Here is a 26,135-nt window from a genome sequence, read left to right on the forward strand (position 1 = left end):
TTTTCAAATGAAAGTTTGCATGAAGGTTGATGTGCTGTGCCTGCCATGGCACTTTTAATTCTTTTTGTGCAATGAAACAGCCTTTGCCGGGTGTTGGATTTCCCCAGCAAATTAAACCCTATCTTAATTGTGACTCTGCTAGGGCATAGTACACATTTTTATGACTTGTATTGATGTGCATCCAGCAAGAAATTTAATACTATAACAAATGGTATTTAGTTTACTACTTAGGTGTTCTGTATGGTTCTGCCATCTTAGGTCATCTTGGAACCAAACTTCTAGAAATTTGGTGCTGTTTACAGTTTCAAGCCTTTTGCCTAACAGTTCTATTTTTGCAGTTGGGGCTGTTTATTCTGGTCTGTGTGTTTTTTTTCTGTGTGTTTATTAAGTTGTTCATTATGAACCATTCTGATATACGTGAAGTGATCTTTTTTATTTCATTTTGGAGCTCTTCTGGGATCTTGGATTTGATAAGAATATTTGTATCATCAGAATATTTAATGTACTTATAGTTAGGGCTGGGTGGTTCCAAGTCATTTACAAACAGCGAGAACAAGGTTGCTCCCAGTATGGAACCCTGTGGCACACAGTATTTTTCTGAAAGATAGGAAATTCAATTTTTGCCTTCTTTGTACAAGACTTCAACCATTTGTTGTCTATTTTGTAGGTATGACTTCACCCACTCATAGGCTGGGTCTCTGACACCAACATTTTCTAGCTTTCTAAGCAATAGACTGTGGTTAATGTTGTCTAATGCTTTTGAAAGTTCTAGGAATATTGCTGCTATGTGTTCGTTTTTGTATAATGTGTTCAAAGCTTCATTTAGGAAATCAGTAATACCTGTCTCGGTTGAGTTACATTTTCATAAACCATGCTGTGTGGTTGAGAAAAGTATATATTTTTTCAATGAAAACTATGAGTCTTTTGTAAAAGATTTTTTCAATTACTTTAGAAAAGAGTGATAGTAGAGATACTGACCTATAATTTGTTTCTTCTGATTTTTCACCTTTTTCGTGCAGTGGCATCACTTGAGCTATTTTTAGCTTTTCTGGGAAGATTCCCTCAGAAAGTGACCTGTTGCATATGCCAACCATGGGCCTAACTATTAAGTCTGGTATGTTGTAAACACCAAAGGAATATTTTGATTTTAGCTCCGCTATTGTCTTTAGCATTTCTCATTCGTCTGTTGGGTGTAGGAAGACTTATTACTAGGGCTAGTTCTAATCTGACTTACAGTGTTAGCATATTGAAAGTTTTGCTTCACCAGAATCTCAGCTGCCTTGGCAAAATATGGGTTGAAATTATTTGCTATCTGGTGGGGATCAAATATTACTAATGAGTTTTCTTTCAATTGTATGTTATGGTATTTTATCTGTTGTACGCCTGTTTCTTGTCTTACAATGTCCCATGTGGCCTTCATTTTATTTGGTGCATTTGCTATGTAGGAACTATTTGCCATTCTTTTTGCTTCATTTACAACTTTAGTTAAAACTTTTTGTAATTATTAAAATAGGAGGCAAATTCTGGAGATGTGGTGTGCTGTCTAGATATGTCATGAAGTAATATGTTTTTCTTTTCTGATATTTGTACCCCTGTTGTAATCCATTTTATTTTCAAATCCCTTTTTTGTGATTGCGGAAAGCAAAGTTCAAAATAATAGCTAAAACTACTTAAGAATTTGTGGAACTTACCATTTGTATTTTTACATTCATAGAGCTCTTCCCGAGTTTCTTTACTCAGTGAGTGAAGGAAATTTTATATGTTCTCGTCATTATACTTCGTAGATGTAGTTGTTAGCTATTTGGTCACACTGAGCTATTTTCCTAATCATATATTAATTTCTTGGGCTGTGTGGTCCCCAGAACCTGTATTGAAGGTCTGTGTTGAATATTTCAAGGGCAGATTCGTAAATATTTGATCAAGGATTGTGGCTGAGGTTTTTGTGATGTGTGTTAGTGTTTCTACAGTAACCTTTAAATTGAAAGTTGCTAAGAGATTCAGTAAAACAGTTTTTTGCTGGGACTCACTTGCAAAGTCAGTATTGAAATCCCCTCATGTAATTACTTTTTTTGTGCAGTCTTGTGTAAAATATTATCAAGGTTCTTTAAAATGATGTATATTCCAGTTGGTGCCCTTTATAGACAAATTATAGCTATTTTTAATTAGTGATTTCAATTTCACTTACTACCTCAGTATCTTTTTCTTTGGATAACTTTTCTAAGTGAGGTATACATTTAAAATTTATGTTATTTTTGACATAAATGCAACTACCGCCATATTTGTTCAGTTTCCTACAAAAAATAGTTACTCAGTGAAAAATTTGGAATGGATACCATATTAAGTCAATGTTCAGTAAAACATAATACGGAGGTGTTTTACATTTTATTTTCTAACAAAATATGAGGGTTGGAATTTAAATAGTGGCAACTATTTATTCACAACCTATACAAAAGAGTTACTTGTTTGCACCTGTTACTGTCCTTCAAAGTAGTCACCAGCGTTGTGCAGAACCCATTGCCAGCAATGTGGAAGGCGTAGTATACCATTAGCAGAGCCTGTTCTGTTGATTGTGCAAATGGAGCGGTATACTGCCTGTTGAATCTCTGGAACAGTTCTGAAGCAAATGCCACGAAGTGGTTCCTTCATCTTCAGAATAAAATCAAAGTCACAAGAACTTAAGTCCGGGGAGTATGGTGGATGGTACAGTACTTCCCAGTCCCATTGACTGAGCAGAGCAGCCACAGCTGTAAGCACCTGCTCATTGTCGTGCAAAATGATGGGTGAGTTGCTCAAAATGTGTCGCTGCTTCTTTCGCAAAGCTGGTCGCAGGTGATGCTCCAAATACGAACTGTAAAACTGTGCATTGATGATTTACCGTGGAGGAACGTAATGCGTTAGGATAACACCATCAGAGTCATACATGAGAATCACCATAACTTTCACCATACTGGGGCTCTGACGCACTTTCGACTTTTGTGGCTACCCATAATGAAGCCATTCGTTGGATAGGCGTTTCAATTTTGGCTCGTATGATGGGGCCCATCCAGTGTTATGATGTGGCATAAGAAAGCCTCTCCTTTACGCTCATAGCACTCCAAGTGCGTCTGAGCAACATCGTAATGCATCCATTTCTGTCAGTTCATGCGGAACCCATCTTGATGCAACTTTTCGCATGCCCAGTCATTCCATTAGGATCCAAAGCACAGTCGTATGCGCTAATCCAGTTTTGTGGGCGAGCTCACAAATCGTATGGTGTCGATCACTGTCCACTAACCCGGCAACAGCATGCAATTCTTTTTCAGAGACGCTAGGATGACCTGCCCGATGTATGTCTGCCACAGTTTGACGACCTACGTTGAAGGCTTTTACCCAATGTGCCACTGTTCTGTGTGGCAATGCCAATTCCCTGCATGCGTCTTGAAGACCTTGATGACACTGTCGTTCCGTACAACCTTTGGCAGAGTCAATCTTGAGTCAACTGCATTGTTCCTGTTTCAAAAACATAGTGACTTTGTTACATTAGACCCCTCGCTCACAAGTGACTGTGTTTCCCTCGATTGTGCGCACGCCGGTGATGTGGGACGGGTGAGTCCATTTGCTCGGAGGTAAGGTAGGTATGTCAACAACGTATGCTATCAGCGACAATAGTAGATTCCATTGCATAGTGTCTCCACAGCAGTGTTGCCATTATTTTAAGTTCTAACCTACTTATGAAATTTGTTTGTTTGTTGGATAGCGATTATACATTGTGATGAAATACCATCAGGTTTGGAGTTAAATATAAGATCTGAAACTTACTGCCCTTAGTACTTATATTTATATTGGAATTTCTGACTGGGGGTTATTTTCTATTTTCAATTGTGACTTTTGAAATTTTACCCCCCTTCACGTGGTATCAGTTTCCTTTGTTCTTATTGATTTTACAGATGTCTGTAATCATTTTACTATAATTCATTGAGCCTTGTCTGTTTAACTGCATACCATCCTTTCCCAGGCATTTGTCACTTAAAAATTAGTTAGGATCAAGAAATATTGTGCTGGATTTGGTGCACTGTTCCCTGATACCACTGTTTTTTTTTTATCATGTAAGAACCACTTACTGACCTTCTGTGCAGAATTCCACAGTCTTAAGTTTTGTGTAAAATGCTTTGGCTGAGCGAATAATGTTTCTGATCTCACTTTAAATATCTTCCTCGTTACTGCTTCATACTGAGTTCATCCCAGAATGAATAAAAACACCTATGAAATTGCTCTTTATAGTGTTTCCTTTTGTAGTTGTGGACTGTTATGCACGAGATTTTTAAAATGTTTGTTGAGCTGATGGGGTCGGGTACCAGGGCAGACATCGATTTCACAGTTTGGTGAAACTACATATTTTAGTATAAAATTGCCAATAAGAGGGAATTCATTTTTGTTTATCTGCTTTTGTGAATGAATTTCATGTTTCTTCCTTTTATTATGTGTCACTGTTTTCCAACTACAGTTACTTACAGGTTTTTACACTCTGCATCTTTTTCAGTCCTATTTTGCCCATGAGAATTTTTTCTGTTTGTTTTTGCACTGGGCGCAGTATTCATAGATTGCACATGAGAATTTTCAGTTTTTTTTTTGTGCGTGGCACTGGATTCCCACAAACACAGTGTGCTGATTCACGTAGTAACTTGGCCTTTGTTTCCTTAAGAGATTTAATTTCACTTCCGAATGATTCAGTATAATTTTGCAGCAATTTGAGCATTTTGTCCTTTGATTTGATTGTGCTATAGCAGCTTCCAAACATGAAAAAAAGCACATAATTGTGATAGTGCTTTTCAGCCCTCCAACTCCTTATGAGTGTCCTTTATTTGCATGTACATGCAGACAAATCAGCTGATAATGCCAAAACATTATTTCAGTTGACAGCAGGACTATGATGACAGGATGTAGTCAGAAATAAGTAATACTGTATACACTGACCAGCACAAAAGAATGCAACACTTCAGTTTTTTAAAAACTTCTGTTTAAATTTTTTATTTTAAATTACAGTCACTTTTATATCGCTAATCTACTATTTTATCATAAAATATTGTCATGTGGTCCAATCTAGGTGTCTAACAATGAAAAAAAGATAATTATGGATGAATTAAATCAGAGATGTGGAAGTAACACAAATGGATTCACATTTAAAACAAAGTTTAAGCAAGCTCATAACAGTAGTGTAGCTCTCATTTGGTTTTCTACATTTCATTCCACAGATATCTCTTAAAATCTTCAAACATATGTATTATTGCCTCTTGCACCTATCATGGCATCCAACATTTTCAGTCATACTCCTCATTACTGCTGCAGTGTCATATACCATTCTTTCAAGAGGGCCTACCATAGACCCTCTCAGTAGTGCTAACTGGACCTTCTCCCCAGCTGCTTTGATACATGCTCACTAGAATTCAGATAAGGGCTTTGGGCAGGCCAAGTTGTAGCATAAATCTCTTTTTCATCCAAGAACTGTTGTACTATTCTTGTAACATGTGGGTATGCATTGTCATGTATTTGTGTAAAACCATCACCATTAAATGGAATGAAAGGCACCATGTGCTTCAAAAGGGTCTCTTCCCCATGCCTATGTGCTTTAAGGTCCCCATGCTCCACAAAGATGAGATCCGTACAAGCAGTCGTAATGATTCCTGCCTACACCATCAGAGAACCACCCTGAAAAGGTGTCCTGGATGAGAATGTTCAAAGGAGAACTCCATACTCTCTCTTTACTGCCAGGTAATTGCAGGTCAAATTGAGACCCATCAGTGAGCAACACTTGCCCCAGTTGTTGTACTCTCCAGTCGCTATATTCCCTTGCAAAACAATCGAGTTGTGTGATGAGTCTGGTGAGTTCTGGGTCTGTAGCAGGTCTTCTGGATTGTGAAGATTGGCTTCTTCCTGTCTTGTTTAGACAGTTCTCTTACTAAAATTGACCTCTTTATCTTGGCGGAGTCAATTTCATGCTTCAATAGCAGTGGTGTGGCAGTGGCAGAGAACTTGAAATTCCAAGAAGTGGTCACCTCTTGCTATTACTATTACAACAGTGTTCACCGGCCATGGCCGCCTGGATTGCATCCCATCTTAGCAATTACATATTAAAACCACTACTAAAACTAAGAAAACAGACAAGAAGCATTACACAACAGTTGGTGTTACAAGCATTAGTTATAAACAACACTTTACATTTCTTAAATGTTTCCAGTTTGTGGTTTCACATGTGATGGTAACATGCTGACCAGTCTACAATTCCACTTGTAGAGGAAAATTTGTTTACAGAATATAGTGGCTGTTGCTTGGGCACATGCATCAGTCTAGCTCTGAACATCCTCTGTGGCAATGTTCGAACATCCAGTGGTAGGCAGTTGAATGTCATCATGGCTGCTGTGGAAAAACCGTCCCGTGTCTTACTTAGGCGGCAGCTTGGAAAATCAATGTCGGCTTTGTAATACACGAAACCGATCCAAGTATTACAACTTTGACTTTATTCATAAGCCTCTGAACAGTAACAGAAATAACCCTGTTGGGAATCCATGCAATATGATATTCAGAACAAATGGTGTGAATGGTAAAACTGGATGAACACAGAGAGCATCAGTCGGTACTAACAGACAGTGTGGCGGAGACTACGACTCTCTCACGCCTGTAGCAGGCGGCCTCCAATGGCCAGCCCATCCTGATACAGTTGGTGGCACACGCGCGTGCACGCGCACACACACACACACACACACACACACACACACACACACACACACACACACACACACACACACACACACGTGCGTGGCAACACCACACTCGGCACACTCATATGCAGTTGTAGCAAGATACAGCATACCTCTTCCCTCATGCGAAATGGGCACGCAGGCAATGGAGGAGACAGCAGCAGCCCGACGAGAGAGGCATCCAACAGCTCCAGAGTGGTGGCAGCCATGCGGACAGAGGGGGCGGAACAATGTGCCAGGCAGTCACCGGAGCATAGGGTCGGAATGTGCAGGGATGTGGGCACGCCAGATGGTGGTGGACCTGCGTGACACCTTATGACAGCACCGGAGAGTAGGATGCCATTGATATTTCTGTGTTGTCATAAGCAGACAGGTCCCAGTGCGGTAAAGTTGGGGCTGGACTCACTGATGACAGTGGCTGAGGCGGTGATAGAAGAGGGGTCAGTGGAGATGGCCTGACTGGTACAGCAGGCCATGGCATCGGACCCAAGTCCGGAGATGGACTGGAACCCGGTGACGGGAAGCTGGAACCCCAGGGTGCCACACACAGAGGAGGCAGCCAATGGGATGGGTTCACCTCCACAGCAATGATTACAGTCTTAAGGCAGAGGGCAATGGGGCAGGCTGTGGTGATGGGGCCACACCTGCAAACCAGTAGCTTCCAGTGACGAGCAGGGTACAACTGATCAAAGTGATGTGCCGCCAGCCCATCGGCTGTACAGATGTCACAAAGATGGCACCCCCAGCGGTGGACAACAGTGGCCAGTATCCACTTGGGCTGGTAACCAAACCTTCACGCCCACACCAGTGATCCCAATGTGAAATGGCCAGACGAACCCAACTGCGGCAGGTGTGGTGCAGGCTGCAGGAGATAGAGGGGCATGCGCGATTGCCAATCGAAAAGCAACTCGCCAGTCTCCACTCTCCCATAGGCATGAAGCGATAGGTGCTCAGAAAATGGAGTTGAGTATCATCCTGTAAAGAATCCACAACAAACTTTTTCATTTGGGTCTTGAATGTATGCATTAGTTGTTCTGCCTCGCCATTTGATTGAGAGTGGAATGATGGAGCCATAACATGGCTAATGGTGTGATAGGAGCAAAACAATTGAAAGATGTGAGGAGTGAACTGGGGCACATTATCAGGAGCTAAGGTACAAGGCAACCAGAAAGTAGAAAAAAAGCCTTTAAAAGTGTGTGAATTGTGACCTCAGCTGATGTCTAAATACACTTGAGAATGTAAGGAAACAGGGAAAGTGCATCCAGAACCAAGAGCCAATAGGAATTCAAGAAGGGACCAGCAAAGTCCACATGAATACATTCCCATGGCTGGCAGAGAGCAGGTCAGGGGGACAGGGATACAGGGATGCCCTGGAAGCTGTCTGTTGACGGGCAAACTGCTCACAAGCCACAACAAAACAGACAATTTCGCCATCAATCCATGGCCAAAAAACATGTCTCCTAGGTAACAGTTTAGTGTTCGAAGCTTCCCTATTGGCCCTGGTGGAGGATGTGTAGAACCGTGTGCCATAAGGCAGTGGGAATGATTACTCTTGGAGGGAAGTCTTCCATGGAAAACAATGTCAAAAACAGAGAGGTGATATCATAAGAAAAAACAGTTGCTCAGGGAGTCCGAAGCCTGACCCGGCAATTTATCTGGCCAGCCCTGTTGACAAACAGAACCACGTGGTGGAGAACCGTGTAGGCAGCATTGGCAGCTGCTATGCACGCGCTCATAATTGGGAAACCTTCGACCTTGGCCTGTGTTTAAATATCAAGCTGGAAGCAAAACATTTCTTCACAATCAAATTCGGAAATGTTGGACAAGGTGCCTGCATTGACACGTTTTGACATAGGTCGAAAATGGATTTCATAATTATAATGAGACAAGAACAGTGCCCAGTATTGTTGGCGATGTGCTGCCTTGTCAGCAAGTTAGTGTGAGGATTAAATGAGGAAACCAAGGGTTTATGGTCAGTAATAAGGTGAAACTTGGAGCCACATAAAAAAATGCGAAACTTCCAGAGAGCGTAGACTACAGCAAGAGCCTCTTTTTGCACCTGAAAGCAAGGCTGCTGCTGTGGAGTGAGAGATTTAGAGCCAAAAGCTACAGGCCATTCATAGCTGTTGGCATATCGGTGCACTAGGACCATGCTGTGGCTTTGCTGTGAGGCATCAGTCACCAAAACTGTGTGCTGGTCCAGAGAGAACATAGCTGAACAAGGGGCCAAGAGTAGTTTGGATTTCATTTTAAAATCACGTTAGCAATTTGGCTCCAGTGAAAAGATCCATTCTTGCGTAACAAGGTATGTGACGGGTAGGCCAATGTGGCTGCCCCTCGCAGGAATTTATGGTAGTAGGTTATCTGCCCTAGGAAAGCCTGAAGCTCCTTTATGAACGAGTGGTGAGACATAGACGTAACAGTGGAGATGTGGTCTGGCAGGGACGAACCCAATCCCACGAGACCTCAAATCCCAAATAAACAACAGAAGGTTGAAAAAACTGAGATTTCGTAAGGTTACACTGTAAGCCTGCAGACTGTAAGACAGAAAACAAAATGTGCAAATTTTTTAAGTGATCAGCTGTGGAGGAGCCCATGACAACAATATCATAGTCAGTTGCTCTAAAAATCCTTGAAAAATAGCGGTGGTGCTAGCCACTCCGAAAGGAGACCAAAGGAGTACTCAAATCCAAAATCGCTGAGACTGTTTGCTCACAGTAACATACAGATACACTTCAGACAGATCAATTTTAGAAAAGTACTCACCACCCAATATTTTTGCCAACAGTTCCTCCTCATGTGGTAGAGGATACATATCCATGATTGGCTGTGCGTTGACAGTTGTACTGAAGTTGCCACAGAGGTGAAGTTTCCCCAGTGGCTTCTGAACTAAAACCAGTGACGACGACCATTCACTAACCATAACAGGTTACACCACCCCTAGAGATTGAAGTCTGTCTAATTCTGCTTTCACTTGATCTTTCAGGGCAACAAAATAGAATAGGTGTGACAGAAATGTGGCTGAACTGTGGATGTGAGCAGAAAATTTGTAGCAAATACTATACCTTTCAAAAACAAAAAAGTCCAAAAACTCCTTACATAGTGTTTCTAATTGAGAATTCAATAACATCACTGCAGCACCTGTGTCGACCTGTAGCCAGAGTACTTGTCAAAAAACACTTAACTCGGTAAATAACTGGGACAGTCACAAGTATTGGAGTCACACTGTTTATGCCCATGTCCATATCCTGAGCAGTCTTTGCCAAATGACACACAGAGGCGACGGGGCTTTTCTTCTGGCAAGCATTACAGTTAGCCCAGCGCTTACGGCATGCTGACTTTCCTGCTTGACAAAACAAAAAGGACAAGATGGAAATAGAATGCTGATGGTGGTGCTATGGTGGTCGCGGCTGCTTGGGCCGGCCTTGATCCACTCAGCTCTGGGTCCATATGTTAACCATTGCTACTGCTGTTTCTCTTGCAAGCTATCTGTCATCATAGTGGGCACGTCTTGTGACACTACTGCCCCGTCATCCCATGCTTCAGTTTGGCACCTGCTGCCTCAGAAACTTCAAGAGATTGTGCTATTTGCAAAACAACTGCCAGTGGGGGGGTTCACAGAGTAAAGTCTTGTGTTGCACTTCGTTGTCCGGAGCTAAACAGATAATTGCAACACGCACAGGAGAGTCTGCATAACAGTGATTATGGGCATCAGTAATGATTTGGCACTTTCTGCTAAGCCCATGACGTTTAGCTGCCCAGGTCCTGTGTGACTAGTATGGTTTCTTGTGGCTTCGGTAGAATTCAACTCGCACCGCTATGACAGGCTTTCATTTGTGATCGTAGTTGGACTATAAAGTGTACATGTGATCACAAGTAAGAGCTGCTGGCTCTTGTAAAGGGGCAAACCCACACAGTAATGGATACTTTTTATTTAGACTCTAGAAGAGGGGCTCTGCACAAATTTGAGTCTGTCACATCGAAAGTGAAAAAATGCTGTGTGAGCCTTTTGTTGTAAGCTTCCCAATCATCGGCCAAATCATCATACAGAGGAAAAGTGGATGGATGGACCATTGGAATGGTACCCTGTGTGTTAATGGAAGCTGACAAAATGGTCACTGCCGAAGTAAGCTGTTCAATCAGGGTCAGTAACATGGTGTCCATAATGACTAATTTGATGAAACTGCACTTAAAGACTGCACACGTGGAAACCGTTCCAAACTAGTCACCAGTTGTGGAATAACCAAGTAATACACAAAATTGATCTAAATAACAAAAATATGGCTTTATTCGTAAGCCACTGAGTGATAGCAGAAATGAGCTAGTCAGGAATCAACACATTATGAGACATCTGGTGTGAACGGCACAACTGGATGAACACAGAAAGTGCCAGTCAGCACTGCCCCGTGCATATATATGCGCAAGCTAGCAGCAGATAGTTGATGAAGACTGGGCCATGTGCACACTTCCCACAGGTGCCTCCAGCAATCTGATACAATTTGCAGCCGATTCAACCACACATGCTCGACAACACCATGATTGGTTCACTGAAACTCACATGCACTAGTAGCAAGATACAGCAAAGAGAGTTGAAAACATACTGGCTAAATATTGTCATTATTCCCAACTGCTTGCAAATGGGTCTACAGTGGTCAAACTTCTTGCTGGAAGACATTATTCTTACAGCCTTCTTTTGTAGGCTCAATATGTTTACTTCCAGTAGAGTGTCCCCCACAGCAACAGTCCATATGTGAAGTGGCTGTGGAGCAGTGCCTAATATATTATGATTAAGTACTGACCTATTATCACACATTTGAGCTTCCTGAGGAGGTAAATTACTCTTTAGAGCTTAGAATACAGATGTGTAGTGACTTTGGTTCACATCAGCTTATTGTCAGTTGTCATTCCCAGGAGTCTGACACTATAAATATTTGCTGTGGGTCCACAGTCACCAAGGCTGCATAATATTTTCTGGCTTTTATCTTAATTTAATCCCATTTTGTTTGCTTTGAACCATGTTTTGGCTACTTCAAACAAAATATTAGCATCCATTAGTGCCTCACCTGAATTTCTACTCTTAGTCATTAATGTTGTATCATCTGCAAAGAACAGAATATGACCATCACATCTTAAGTCGTTGAAAAAATATTAAAAAGAACAGAGGGCCAAGTACAGAGCCCTGCAGTATGCAAAGTTGAAGCACCATTTCACGAAACATTGCTCCCTAGATACAAACAATCTGCCGTCTGTCTCTTAGGTAAGATTGCAGTGTCCCAAAAATGACACCCTTTATACCGTAAAATTTTAATTTTTCCAACAGTATCATATTAGAGATGCAATCAGATGCCTTGTGTAGACCACAAAGAATTAAAACCATGCAGTTCTTGTTATTACATCAAGCATTGCAGTAAATATAGAGTTTGCTCTTCTAAATCCATGATTGTTATCCAGGAAGAGATTGTCGTCTTTGAAATAATATAACAGTTGGTTCTTCACTATAGTTTCAATCATGTTTGCTACTATAGGTATCAAGCCTTTGGTTAATGACAGCAGTCAAAGGTTCAGCAATATCAGATACAGTATCCTTCAGAATAGCACATGACATACCATGTATATGTATGCCAACAGAGTATTTAAAACCTTTCACAATTTTCACTGTGTCCTCTGGAAGTACTTTATTCCGCCTGGTCAAGGTGCAACAATCACTAATGCTTATATTGCTTGTAATATCAATATCTGAATCTGGTACTTCGACTACATTATTCCCAATAGTTGCAGATGCTATTTTTCTTGGACCTGATCCTGATTTCGTTGCATAGCCTTCAGATTCCCTGTACCTTCTTACGCTTATGGACATATAGGAAGGTGTAGATCTGAACACTTTTGCAGCATGTTGTGATCATCTCCCACCAAAGCAACAGTTTTTACATTATCTTCAGGTTTAATGGCAAATTTATCCCAGAAAGTTGATTACCATAATCACGAAAAGATCCTACAGACATGAGTGTTTGAAGGTGGACCAATACATGTTACAATAATAAGTGCTACAAGAGCAGGGAACCGTTATTGTACGCAGAAAAAAAAATTGTTTAAACCACTATTGGTCAATACAATTATGTAGCCATTTTCATGTGGATAAATCCATGTACATATATGTTATATGTTACCCAAACAACTACCCACAGTATCTAATTGTATACAGTATCTTACAATCAGTAAACATGTAAGCCTGAGTCATAAAAGACTGGACTCGGTACATATCTTCACTCATGCTGATGAAAAAAACAGTTATTGCCAGAGCTGAAGTATAAAGACTTATGTGGGTATGACGAAATATCAGTTAAGGTCAAGATCATCTGTTCATTTTCATTTTACACTACTGATGTACTCTGTTCTTTGTGTCATGTTTTTCTGGAGTGGTTAGTTTTCAGACTGATGTATGTGTGGCTAATACCTTCCATCGGATAGACTGGTCACCTAGTGCAAGTCTTTTTAGTTGATGCCAGTTCGGCGACTTGACCAGACTGATAAAAGTAGTCATTAGTACACCCACTGTTTAAAATTGTAGAAACAAATAAGGCAGACAATTACAGCCAATTTCATTGGTACTAGTGTTTTTGGAGGTTTTTGAGATGTCTTCGTAAGAGACTAGTAGCACGACTCAGTACATGTAATTTGCCTTCATATTGGGAATTTGTCTTCAGAAGACTGACTTGACAGAAAATCCTAAGAAATTTTGGTCTTATGTCAAAGCAGTAGGTGGATCAAAACAAAATGTCCAGACACACTGTGACCAAAATGGTACTGAAACAGAGGATGACAGACTAAAGGCCGAAATACTAAATGTCTTTTTCCAAAGCTGTTTCACAGAGGAAGACTGCACTGTAGTTCCTTCTCTAGATTGTCGTACAGATGACAAAATGGTAGATATCGAAATAGACGACAGAGGGATAGAGAAACAATTAAAATCGCTCAAAAGAGGAAAGGCCGCTGGACCTGATGGGATACCAGTTCGATTTTACACAGAGTACGCGAAGTAACTTGCCCCCCTCCCCCCCCCCCCCCTTCTTGCAGCGGTGTACCGTAGGTCTCTAGAAGAGCGTAGCGTTCCAAAGGATTGGAAAAGGGCACAGGTCATCCCCGTTTTCAAGAAGGGACGTCGAACAGATGTGCAGAACTACAGACCTATATCTCTAACGTCGATCAGTTGTAGAATTTTGGAACACGTATTATGTTCAAGTATAATGACTTTTCTGGAGACTAGAAATCTACTCTGTAGGAATCAGCATGGGTTTCGAAAAAGATGGTCGTGTGAAACCCAGCTCGCGCTATTCGTCCACGAGACTCAGAGGGCGATAGACACGGGTTACCAGGTAGATGCAGTGTTTCTTGACTTCAACAAGGCGTTTGTCACAGTTCCCCACAGTTGTTTAATGAACAAAGTAAGAGCAATTGTGTGATTGGATTGAAGAGTTCCTAGATAACAGAACGCAGCACGTTATTCTCAATGGAGAGAAGTCTTCCGAAGTAAGAGTGATTTCAGGTGTGCCGCAGGGGAGTGTCATAGGGCCGTTGCTATTCACAATATACATAAATTACCTTGTGGATGACATCGGAAGTTCACTGAGGCTTTTTACAGATGATGCTGTGGTGTATCGAGAGGTTGTAACAATGGAAAATTGTACTGAAATGCAGGAGGATCTGCAGCAAATTGACTCATGGTGCAGGGAATAGCAATTGAATCTCAATGTAGACTAGTGTAATGTGCTGCGAATACATAGGAAGCTAGATCCCTTATCATTTAGCTACAAAATAGCAGATCAGCAACTGGAAGCAGTTAATTCCATAAATTATCTGGGAGTACGCATTAGGAGTGATTTAAAATAGAATGATCATATAAAGTTGATCGTCGGTAAAGCGGATCCCAGACTGAGATTCATTGGAAGAATCCTAAGGAAATGCAATCCGAAAACAAAGGAAGTAGGTTACAGTATGCTTGTTCGCCCAGTGCTTGAGTACTGCTCAACAGTGTGGAATCCGTACCAGATAGGGTTGATAGAAGAGATAGAGAAGATCCAACGGAGAGCAGCGCGCTTCGTTACAGGATCATTTAGTAATCGCGAAAGCGTTACGGAGATGATAGATAAACTCCAGTGGAAGACTGCAGGAGAGACACTCAGTAGCTCAGTACGGGCTTTTGTTAAAGTTTCGAGAACATACCTTCACTGAAGAGTCAAGCAGTATATTGCTCCCTCCTACGTATATCTCGCGAAGAGACCATGAGGATAAAATTGGAGAGATTAGAGCCCACACAGAAGCATACCGACAATCCTTCTTTCCACGAATAATACGAGACTGGAATAGAAGGGAGAACCGATAGAGGTACTCAGGGTACCCTCCGCCACACACTGTCAGGTGGCTTGCGGAGTATGGATGTAGATGTAGATGTAGAAGAGGTACATTAACAGAGATGGCAATTCATTCTTTTGCGTGTGAAGTAGTTGTGGGGCAAAATGATAACTCGAGTTTAATAGATATCATAACAACATTTGAGTGTGTGAACCAAGCAAGTTATACTTTATCGCAAAGTGAAACATTGCAGAATTAGTGGGAAAGCTCATCAGTGATACCTTTTGTATCTAGCAATTTGCAGTAGGGTTTAGGAACATATACTGTATTCGAAAATTATGAAGAACCTCGAAGAAAACGATTTATTGGCTCATAGTCAGCACGGATTCAGAAAATATTGTTCTTGCAAAACACAACTAGCTCTTTATACTCATGAAGTAATGAGTGCTATCGACAGGGGATGTCAAATTGATTCCATATTTTTAGATTTCCAGAAGGCTTTTGTCATCATTCCTCACAAGTGTCTTCTAACCAAACTGCATGCCTATGGAATATTGCCTCAGTTGTGCAACTGGATTTGTGATTTGCTGTCAGAAAGGTCACAGTTTGTAGTAATAAATGGAAAGTCATCGAGTAAAACAGAAGTAATATCTGGCATTCCCCAAGGAAGTGTTATAGGCCCTCAATTGTTCCTGATCTATATTAACGACATAGGAGACAATCTGAGTAGCCCTCTTAGATTGTTTGCAGATGATGCTGTCATTTACCGTCTTGTAAAGTCATCAGATGATCAAAACGAATTGCAAAATGATTTGGATAAGATATCTGTATGGTGCAAAAAGTGGCAGTTGACCTTAATAAAGAAAAGTGTGGAGTTATTCACATGAGTACTAATTTCAAAAAAACTGCTAAATTTCGATTATGCGATAAGTCTCACAAATCTGAAGGCTGTAAATTCAACTAAATACTTAGGGATTGCAATTACCAATAACCTAAATTGCAATGATTTCATAGATAATGTTGTCGGTAGAGCAAACCAAAGACTGCAGTTCATTGTCAGAGCACTCAGACGGTGCAATAAGTCTACTAAAGAGACTGCTTATACCATGCTTGTCCGCACTATTCTGGAATATTGCTGTGCGGTTTGGGATCCGCATCAGGTGGGAATGACAGAGGACATCGAAAAGGTACAAAGAAGGGCGCTCATTTTGTATTATCATGAAATAGCAGAGATAGTGCCGCAGACATGATACGTGAATTGGAGTGGCAGTCATTAAAACAAAGGCGTTTTTTGTTGCGATTGGGACCTTCTCGTGAAATTTCAATCACCAGTTTTCTCCTCTGATTGTAAAAACATTCTGGTAGCACCCACCTACATAGGGAGAAATGATCATCATAATAAAATAAAAGAAATCAGGGCTCGGTTTTCCCACGTGCTGTTAGAGAGTGGAACGGTAGAGAGACAGCTTGAAGGTGGTTCATTGAACCCTCTGCCAAAAACTTTATTGTGAATTGCTGAGTAATTGTGTAGATGTAGATGTATAGATGTGGCAAATTGGGATCAGAAAGTTATCAACTGTCACCAACAGGGAATAAACTTTTGTATCTGAATGGCTACTGTGAGATTTTAAGGGGGGGGGGGGGTTCCAAAGAGCTATGCTTTAAGCCCAATGTTTCTATTGATATATGTATCAGTGATTATACCCTAACTTATGTAGAAGATGCAAAGTTTTTTCCTCTTTGAAGATTACACAAATTATCATTGTCAAAGGCACAGAATATACTGTAAATGATTTAGCAAATAATAGTGAGTAACATTGGTTCACTGGCTGACAGAAAACATATTGTCACTTAAATTGGGAAAATGCACACCACATGTAAAAGTTTTGCCACTGAACGCTCATGAAAATTTTATTATCGTAAGATGTAGTCACTATAACAAAATATTTTAAGTTACAAGGACTGAATATAAATAAAATATTTATTTGGAAGTTTCATATTCAGAATGCTGTGTAAAAGCTGATTGATGCTATATATTATAAGAATAATCCCCACTGTCATTTACACTGAAAAAAAAAAGCCTTGTATACTTTTTATGTTGTCACTCTCTTATGTTCTACAGTATTTTAACCTGTAGCAACTCGGTGTATTCAAAAAAATATTCATAGCCCAGGAATGGGCCAATATAACAAACTGCAATGTTAGTTAAATGAACTTGATTGGAACCAAATGATGTCATCTTTTGCCTTGGTATTTTGGCTGACCACCAGCAGCCATCTTCAGCTGAAATTGGCAGCTGAACAGTACTACTACTCTTTGCTGTTTGAAGGATTTGGGAACATCTGCAGTCTGTGTTCCAAGAAAATGGGCTTTCCTCTCATTAGATTTGCACAACTTTAGTGAGGAATAAATGTGACCATTAACAACATTAATAGGATAAGGAGCTGTTTAAATCCTGCATATTCCTCCCATTTAGTGGCAATATTTTATCTTCATTATGCAGAATTTTAAAAACTGTTCTCCAGAAACACTATTAAATTTGTACTAAGATAAACTGCTGTGGTCTTACCAGTTTTGAGTGTAGAATTAACTATGTTCTTTAGGAGTGTTTTGCACATGCATTATACATTAGTCACTTGCTCAAGAGTTGCTTGAACTAAAGAGAGAAGTATAACAGTAGTTTTGTTATGAGTTCTAATAAATTGCTGCACTTCTAAAGTACCTCTCCACTGTCATTAGTGGAAGTAAATTCTCAAATTTGGCATGTTTTCATGTTTGCTGTGTCATTGCAACTGACTGCATTGTTTATCATAAAATTGGTTTGTCTATATTAAAGCAGCACGTGGCACAATTTTTTACATAATATTCTTTTTTACAGGTACAACCAAACCAACGTCCACAAGTTGAGGAGACACAGAATAGCTTAGCTGGTGCATTGGCACGAGCTTTAGCAGAAAGGGCTCGTGTAATTCATTCAGAAAGTAGTGGATCAAGTGGAGATGATGATGATGACGATGATGATGGGGATGATGAATGGGAAGACTGAAAAACCTGTTAACATCTGTTTCTTTATTCAAAAGTTGTTTTCTATTTATGAGCTTACAAGTGCTAAATTACAAACATGAATATCGTTGCTTAAAGCTCACCCTCCCACCACTTACACCAACTAATTGTTAATCATCGCAATGAACTGTTAAATATATTCTGAAGAGGAATTATGCTCAGAAATTGCTGATTCATGTAGTGGATCGTAAATTTGGAATGGTTGAGTACATAAGTTTTCTGCAGTCAGGTTCCTTGGGTTGTGCCTTAAGTTCACTCTGAACTGGAAATTCATTGGTTAATGCCCGTTTCTTTTCATGAAATGAGAAAAATTCCATTGTGCTTGTGTGTAAGTACTGAAACTGCTAGTTAGCTGTTACAAAGTAAAGTGGGAGAGTAACAGAACTGCAGTAGAAAAAGTACTAATGTTAGGCATCATATTGTTTTCCCTTTATGTTGTTCAGGAAAAGATTAGAGAAGAACATCCCTTTTTGTGTGTGGAAATTTTTGTTAGTCATGCATTGATGATATTTTAATGAGCATTGCAATGTTCAATGTGGAATGGGATGTGCTGTGCATTGCTGTGATTAAAAGACATGTCAAAAATGTTAGTTACTGTTGCTGTTTGTTTTCAGGGTTTACATGTATCTTCGCATTCTAAAAGTTTTAGTTTTAGTCTCACTAGTAACTTTAAATTTAAACATTCTAATTAAAAAAAAATTGAACCGGTAAAATGTATAGATATGGTGTCTAAAAGAAATTGTTTCCTACACTACAGAAATTTATTGAAATTAAGGAATTTCTTTACATTGGTTATGAGAGATATTACCACTAATGTTTATTTAAGTGCTTTTTTTGTGAAGTGTGAATGTATAATTCCTGAATTGCGGGTTTTGTCACATGGCAGTCATAAACACCAAATAAAATATAGTTATAGTGCAGAGCAACAGTATATCTCCTGTGTGTTAAATGCTATTTTTGAATGTGTTATATATCTCGTTATATATCTCATTGATTCATAAGTGTGTGTGTGTGTGTGTGTGTGTGTGTGTGTGTGTGAGGGGGGAGGGAGAGAGAGAGAGAGAGAGAGAGAGAGGAGGAGGAGGAGGAGGAGGAGGAGGAGAAGAAGAAGAAAAAAGAGTGAGTGAGTTTCTGAGTGGGAGGAAGGAGGAGCTGGAGATATATGATTGTCACTAATGGGCATTGATAATTATAAAAAAATTTGAGAATCCAATTAGTTAGAATTTTATTCACATTCAAAAAACTTGAGGGTGGTAGTTAACATTCATGAAACCCATAGAATACATTTTAATCTCTCTCTCTCTCTCTCTCTCTCTCTCTCTCTCTCTCTGTCTCTCTCATCCATCCATCTTATTCTTCTTGTACCTGTTGTGACAGTAGTATGTACATTGGTATTATCTTTTTTGTTTTCAATGTAAATATAGAGCCGAATTTGTCAATGTATGTAAGTAATAAATGTTTCCCATGTACCACATGTTTAAGTTCTTAAAACCAAGAAATCTAAGCAACAATATAATTTTTGTTCTGCTGATTAGATTAGAAATACTCTGTTTTTTACATTGATGGTCACCAGGATGTGGAACATGTGAGAAAAACAAGAATACAAAGTGCAGGTTTCTCTATCACTTAAAGTTTGTGTACAATCTATCACACATTTATCATGTGGGAAAAAGTGATTTAACTGTGGTTTCCCTTGATTTTGTCTGCAAACATTGTTTGTACTGTAAACTGTTGAATGTGATTAAGAAAATCGTTGCCTTTATGACAATTTAGACATAGCACACCGAGAAATACACTTCAGAATTTTTATTGTAATGAGGCAGTATGTTCAAAAGATTTAAGTGAAAAATTTGCATAAATACAAAACCAAGACTAGGAAAACTATGGTAACATTTTCAAGCTAAAGGCCTTGAGTGACGTTAGTTGACATTGAAATAAAATCCACTTACTTTCTTTCCAAGACTTCACGTTATATTTTAATGAGCTTAAAGATTTTTCTATTGCTTTCTGGCAGCATATCTAGTTTACAGTGTGTGAATGTATTTATTTTTTTGCTTCGTATATCAAATGGTTAGATTTCCTCCATCAGAACAGAATGTTAATGTGTTGGTAACACTAATTGTACATAATATTGTGAAACAGATGTCTGTGATAATATGTGTATTAAATGTGCATATATGTTGTTATATACTCTGTTTGGCACATGACCACTAATCATTTAATTTCTTTATTCCTTGCTGCTTTGGTTCATTTGTGCCCTTACATAAAGTTTATGTTAATACCCATATTGGAGGACTAAGGAAACTTCATCTGTTGATGCAGGTTGGGCTGAGGTATATATATGGAGATAATTTTGATTCTTGGCAGTTTCCAGCATAATGACTATTCTATGAGGTTTCAGGCTTGCAGCCAAATGACATTGACAAATTGCCATGATGTACATGATGTAAAAACTCACCTGAAGATGGCTGAATGGTTGTCAGCCAAAATATTGTCGCAAGATGTCGATGTCATCAAGTGTGAAACCTCATTTAATATGCAATTAATTATTTACAAAGGACTGAATATTTTAGTAAGTTAAATTTCATTATTTAACTTTGGTGTCACATATTGCTGTTTTATAAGTGATGTCAGATGTTCATATAACTCTGTTTCTTCCCTTGCATTTCACAGATTAATATTTCAGTTACAAAAATACTTTTAATCAGTCATAAGGCTGCTTCAAATCATGAAATCTGTTATTGAAGCAGGAAGTCATATGGTGTGATTCAAAAAGTAACCTTTTAGTAAAACAAAACACTTTAATTGGCAACACTTTAATTGGAAGATTACATAATGTAGCAATTAGTGGATTTTTTAAAACTCTGTGTTATTGAAATCTGAAATGTTTATTATTATTTGTGAATGGAATTTTATTTCCTGTCCTGTAAAGATGAAGCAGCAGTTCAGCTGTGAAAGTCATCATGTGTAAAGTAGAAATGATTAGTCAGAGTTGCAATAAGAGAAGACAAAGCCTGCTGTCATAGACTTTTAAATACTTTTCTAAGATCCTTGTGTTGATTGTTGTTAAAAGCAGTTAATTTGCTAATAAACACAGAACTCTTCAAACAGACACATTCTCTTATGCAAAGCAACCATGAAAGTTTTAACTACTGCCATGTTACAAAATAGTTAATTTTTAATAACTATTTTAAATCTTTGGTAAGTTTACAGAGAAGTATCATAAAAGACTGATTCCATTATTTATTACACTGTTTAAGACTTGTAGAACACTTAGAGCAACTAATGCCTAAATTACTTCATAGCTATATTGCATATCTCTCCTCAGCAACGAATGGGATCTACACCTCATATTTGATACTTAATCCAAGAATCTTCTACAATATGCACACGAGCTGGTTGTCTTTGTAATATTCTTTCGACCACCTCATGAGATGGTGGTGACGGAAAAATGCTTGCACCTAGCTATAAGTAAACTTGTTAATATTAAACAGTGATTACAGAATTGATCTATTTTCTAATAAGTAGTTTTACGTGGAATTTAAGTGGTCTTTTTCTGTATTTTATTTATTTATTATTATTATTATTATTATTATATTTTTCTCTGAAAACATGCAGTGCAGTTCGTATTTCATGTCAGATATGATCGCAGTACCTAATTACGTGTTTACACAAAACAGAAAATTTTATAATAAAATCATGACTACCTTTCTGAAGGAAATGATTACATAGTCCTTGCTACATATTGTCTGTAATCATGTAAGGAATTTTCAGTGGAATAAGAAAGATAACTAAATTAACCAGTGACAATTTTGTTGATACTTTTGTGGCAGCATATTGATAATCAACAAAGTGTGAAGTTGATGGGTTTGTAGAAAAGAAGACATTTTCTGAAAGTGAAGGATGATGTCAGTGACTTCCATTTCTCATTGTTTCAGTGATGATTCTAAAGAATTGTCCATGGCAAAAACAAAATTTCTTACATAAAATTAGTTTGCATCATAGTTTGTTTGTTGTGTGTGTTTGTGTGTGAAAAGGAGGGAGGGGGTGTTAAAAGTTGTCAGTTAGAAGACAAATTGGTGATCGGAAATGAGATACAAGAAATTAAATTTAAGTTTTGCAAACTGGTGTTGCTAATGTGTTTCTCTTTAATTTCCTGTTCTATGTTTTGTTTAATAATTGTATTCCATGTACTACATGTGACATGAGTTAGTGCAATAATCTGGAACATAAAAAGACAGTAAGTACAGTGGGACCTACCTAACCTTTATAAGCATCGACACTATTTTAAAATGGTGATCTATTCAGGTCTTTAAAAAGTTATAATTTTAATTTATAAAGCATATAAAGAATTGTGTACACAAGCTTATATTTTACAGAAAACACGCAAGCCATTATATTATTGTACTATTCTTGTGTTGATTTTTCTGTACAATGATAGGTCTTAAAATGAGCAATATTTGGTTGCGAGTTTGTAAGTTTCTCTGTGACTGATTGAGAATTGAAGCAGGTGCCCCTAATAAATTTCACGGAAGTCCACATTTATGTAAAAAAGTTAAACAAACAACATGTGATAATTTGTACAAATGAAGTAGTGTTATACACTTACAAGTACATCTAGACATGACTAAATTACTTCAAATACTTATGAGTGTATAAAAATTGGAAGTTAATATGCATTGATTTTGTATTATTATAAGTACTTTAATGATAATTTTTTTTCTTATTTAGAAGTTTTTCCAAATTACTTTTCGAAGTTTCATTTTATTTTTTGTGTGATTGCCTGATAATCTAAAATAATGATGTTAAATTTTTACTTGTTCAGTTTTACTGTGTGAAATGTTTACAGCTCTGTATACTCAATGTGAAGTAATTGTGTTTGAATTATTGGTTTGCTATACTTTGTTCATGATAAATTTCTTACTAATTTATTAATTATTTCTGTACTCTAAAATTTAATTATGAGAGCTAATTAAATTTTTGTTGTTAATTGTTTAAAACTGAAGTTGGTTACTGTTATTATAACATTATGGTTATGTACCATATCTAGCTGAGCAAGCCTTATAGTTAAGGAATATGATGCTCACTAAGCCGTATAGTTAAGGAAAGCGATGCAGCACTACCAATATATGCTGAGCTAGGCGGCACAGTGGTAAGAGACTGGTTTGACATTCATGAGAAGCAGAGTTTATAAACCCGTCCAACTATCCTGATATAGGTTTTCTGTGGTTGGCTTAGGCAGATAATGGAATTGTTCCTTTGCAAAGGGCATGGATGATGTCCTCCTCTGTGGCCCAAGCCAAGCTCGGGACATGTCTCTGAAGGTCCAACCATCAACAAGTCAATACGCTGATCTTCCTTTCCACATAATTCTCTTTTTGACATATCGGGTAGCATTTCATAGATGCACATATAGTATTTTGTTCTCAGAAATAAGTGATGTATCTCAATATACTTATGAGAATAGTTACCAACTCGTGTTGTTCTCAGTGGAAGTGAGTAACATTACTGTTTTTTTGCAGTAGTCCTATTTGTAAGAACTTCTGTGGTACTCCAGAAATGTAAACTGGACAATGAGAAAAAAATGGCTGCAAACTCATGTAGCTGGACAGTTGCCGATGCATCGATAAACATAAGAGTTAATAAAAATGTTCTGATTTTAGAAAGTTTTATGGTTCATTTTTGTTACTCAGAATGCAAGCTGTAGAGATTTCTCAAGATGTTGAAATTTAAGTAATAGTCTTCACTTTCTGAAATCAGAACTACTACAGTCTGTAATCCTCTGTATGAGCTGAAATTTATTTTCATTTTATGAGGTGTATTTGGGAATAAGTAATACATTTCTTGACTCCCCCCCCCCCCCCTTTTTTTATATAATGCTGTTTCACAGAATTATAATTGCGAACTTCTTGTAAGAGACAACAAATTTCTTGTAGCATTTGCCACTGAAGTTAAATATAAATCTGACGATTTCACACTTACTAAGTGAATCTGAAATGAAGTGCACTGTTTTTCTTTAGACCTTCTCCATCCAAATTGGTGAGGGTCTCAGACAGATAATCAGTACTCAGGAATTGGCTGACTGAGACTTTTGTAAGCTACCTATTTCATGGTTGAATTATATTTCCTTAGAATTCTTCCAGCGAATCACAGTGTGGCATCTGCTGTTCCTACAACTAGCTTCAAGTGGTTGTTTTCCCTTTAGGTCAGTTACAATGCACAATCCTAGATATTTTCAGTTGTGACTGTTTCCAGTGATGGATTTCCAGTTGTGTGATGACTGAACACAGGTGGACCTTTCTGCCTATTTATGCACAATACATACATTTGTTCAAGCTCATGGTTAGCATCCAGTTGCTACAGTGAGTGTAGAACTTCTGCAAGTCTTGCCTGCATTCTGCTACAATCTTCTGTCATTTTAACCCACTACATATAGCAGCATTATCTGTGAATACCTGTTCAGGTTATATGAATAGTAACTATCAACTACCCTACAGCATGTCTTTGGTTTGGGCCTGAAACTGCTTTCACAACTGACAATTTCTCCACTCACTCTATGGATGAAATATGGGTGAAAAACTGAGTGCCATCTGTTAAGGAGGACACTGGTGTGACCTGTTCTTGAGTACTGCTCGAGTGTTTGGGATCCGTATCAGGTTGGATTGAATTAAACAACTCAGAGGTGGGCTGCTAGATTTGTTACGAGTAGGTTCGAACAATGTGTAAGTGTTATTGAGATGCTTCGGCAAGTGGAACGGTAACGGAAATGCCTAGTAGTTGCACAGGGCACCCTCCAGTATGCACTGTATGATGGCTTGCAGCATGTCTGTGTAGAAGTTGGTGTAGAAGTCAAACTACAAAATTGGCCTGATATTCTGCAAGATTGTATTATGTTTACTAGTCAACAGTGCAGTAGCCAAAGAACATGGCATCAAACTATGACCACTATCTGCTGCTTTTGGGATGACATGGGCAAAAAGAATAAGCTGAATTTCACTAGGTCACTGTTTGTGGAACCAATGTTGATTCCTGCAGTGAAGATTTCTAATTTCCAAAAAGGTCTCACTTCTTGAGCATTAAAAATTTTAGTTTTCAAGGGGTGTTTGTTCAGATATGTGTAAAGGTGTATAATGTCTATTACATTGAATGTGCTGGCAATTGATAATGTCAGTTGTATAACCTAAATATGCATAAACAGTAAAAATATGCAATGCTATGTTAATGCATATACATGGAATCACCTGATTAAGAACGTCTAAGCAAATTTTCTAATGTGTAGTTGGAAGTAGTAGGTATTTAAAGCTGTCTGAGGTGACGGAGAATCCTAAATGTTTTGGTGACTCCTATCTCATTAACGTCAAATGTGTTTCAGGTTAAGCATTACCAGGATTTGTAGATGTTGAATGAAGCAACAAGTATACTGTTACCAGACACTGGTGTTTTTCCACAACATGCTTCAAAAGTTGAAACTTCCATCAGGTGGATTTGAGTGTATTAATATGGCATGTGTGTGTTTTATTAAGACTTTGGGGTAACATTTGGCACTGTCTCCAGTGGTCACAGGCTCCTTTCTCTATCATAGTACATCACATATACACTTTCACATTTTGTAAACAAAGATGGCACCAGATACAATTAGTGTCAGTTGTTCTCATAGTGTAGATGATAATACACAAGACTGCTCAGCCTTTGGCTCAGGTTTGATCCTTACTACCACCCTATGTCCAATACAAACGAAGAACTTGTTTGGCAACACTGTCCCTGGCAGGCTGTTTGAATTTTCATGCACAATGGACTGATTCAACTCCAGTTAACTAGGAAATGGTGCAACCTACCGTATTTCCTTAACAATTGTTACTCAGCACAACCTACTGTGCAATGCCCTTACAAGCTTTTTAAACTGCTTCCGACAAAACTACATATTCCTTCCCTCTTTCATCCTTCCTTCCTTTGTTTTTGTTCTGGTTTGTCACCTGAGCTTTTAATATT

General features: G+C 38.6%; 1 protein-coding gene across 1 annotated transcript in view; it reads left to right on the forward strand.

Moving 5' to 3' along the window:
- The window catches only part of LOC126248361 (neural Wiskott-Aldrich syndrome protein-like), a 99,853-nt gene extending 78,595 nt beyond the window's left edge, over nt 1-21,258 (forward strand). The window contains exon 10 of the mRNA XM_049949281.1: nt 17,962-21,258. Coding sequence (XP_049805238.1) covers nt 17,962-18,129 — 168 coding nt within the window. The 3' untranslated portion in view covers nt 18,130-21,258. The remainder of the gene's footprint in view (nt 1-17,961) is intronic.
- Nucleotides 21,259-26,135: the final 4,877 nt, after the last annotated feature.

The sequence above is a fragment of the Schistocerca nitens genome, chromosome 3 (genome assembly GCF_023898315.1).
Source record: "Schistocerca nitens isolate TAMUIC-IGC-003100 chromosome 3, iqSchNite1.1, whole genome shotgun sequence".
Classification (NCBI taxonomy): domain Eukaryota; kingdom Metazoa; phylum Arthropoda; class Insecta; order Orthoptera; family Acrididae; genus Schistocerca; species Schistocerca nitens.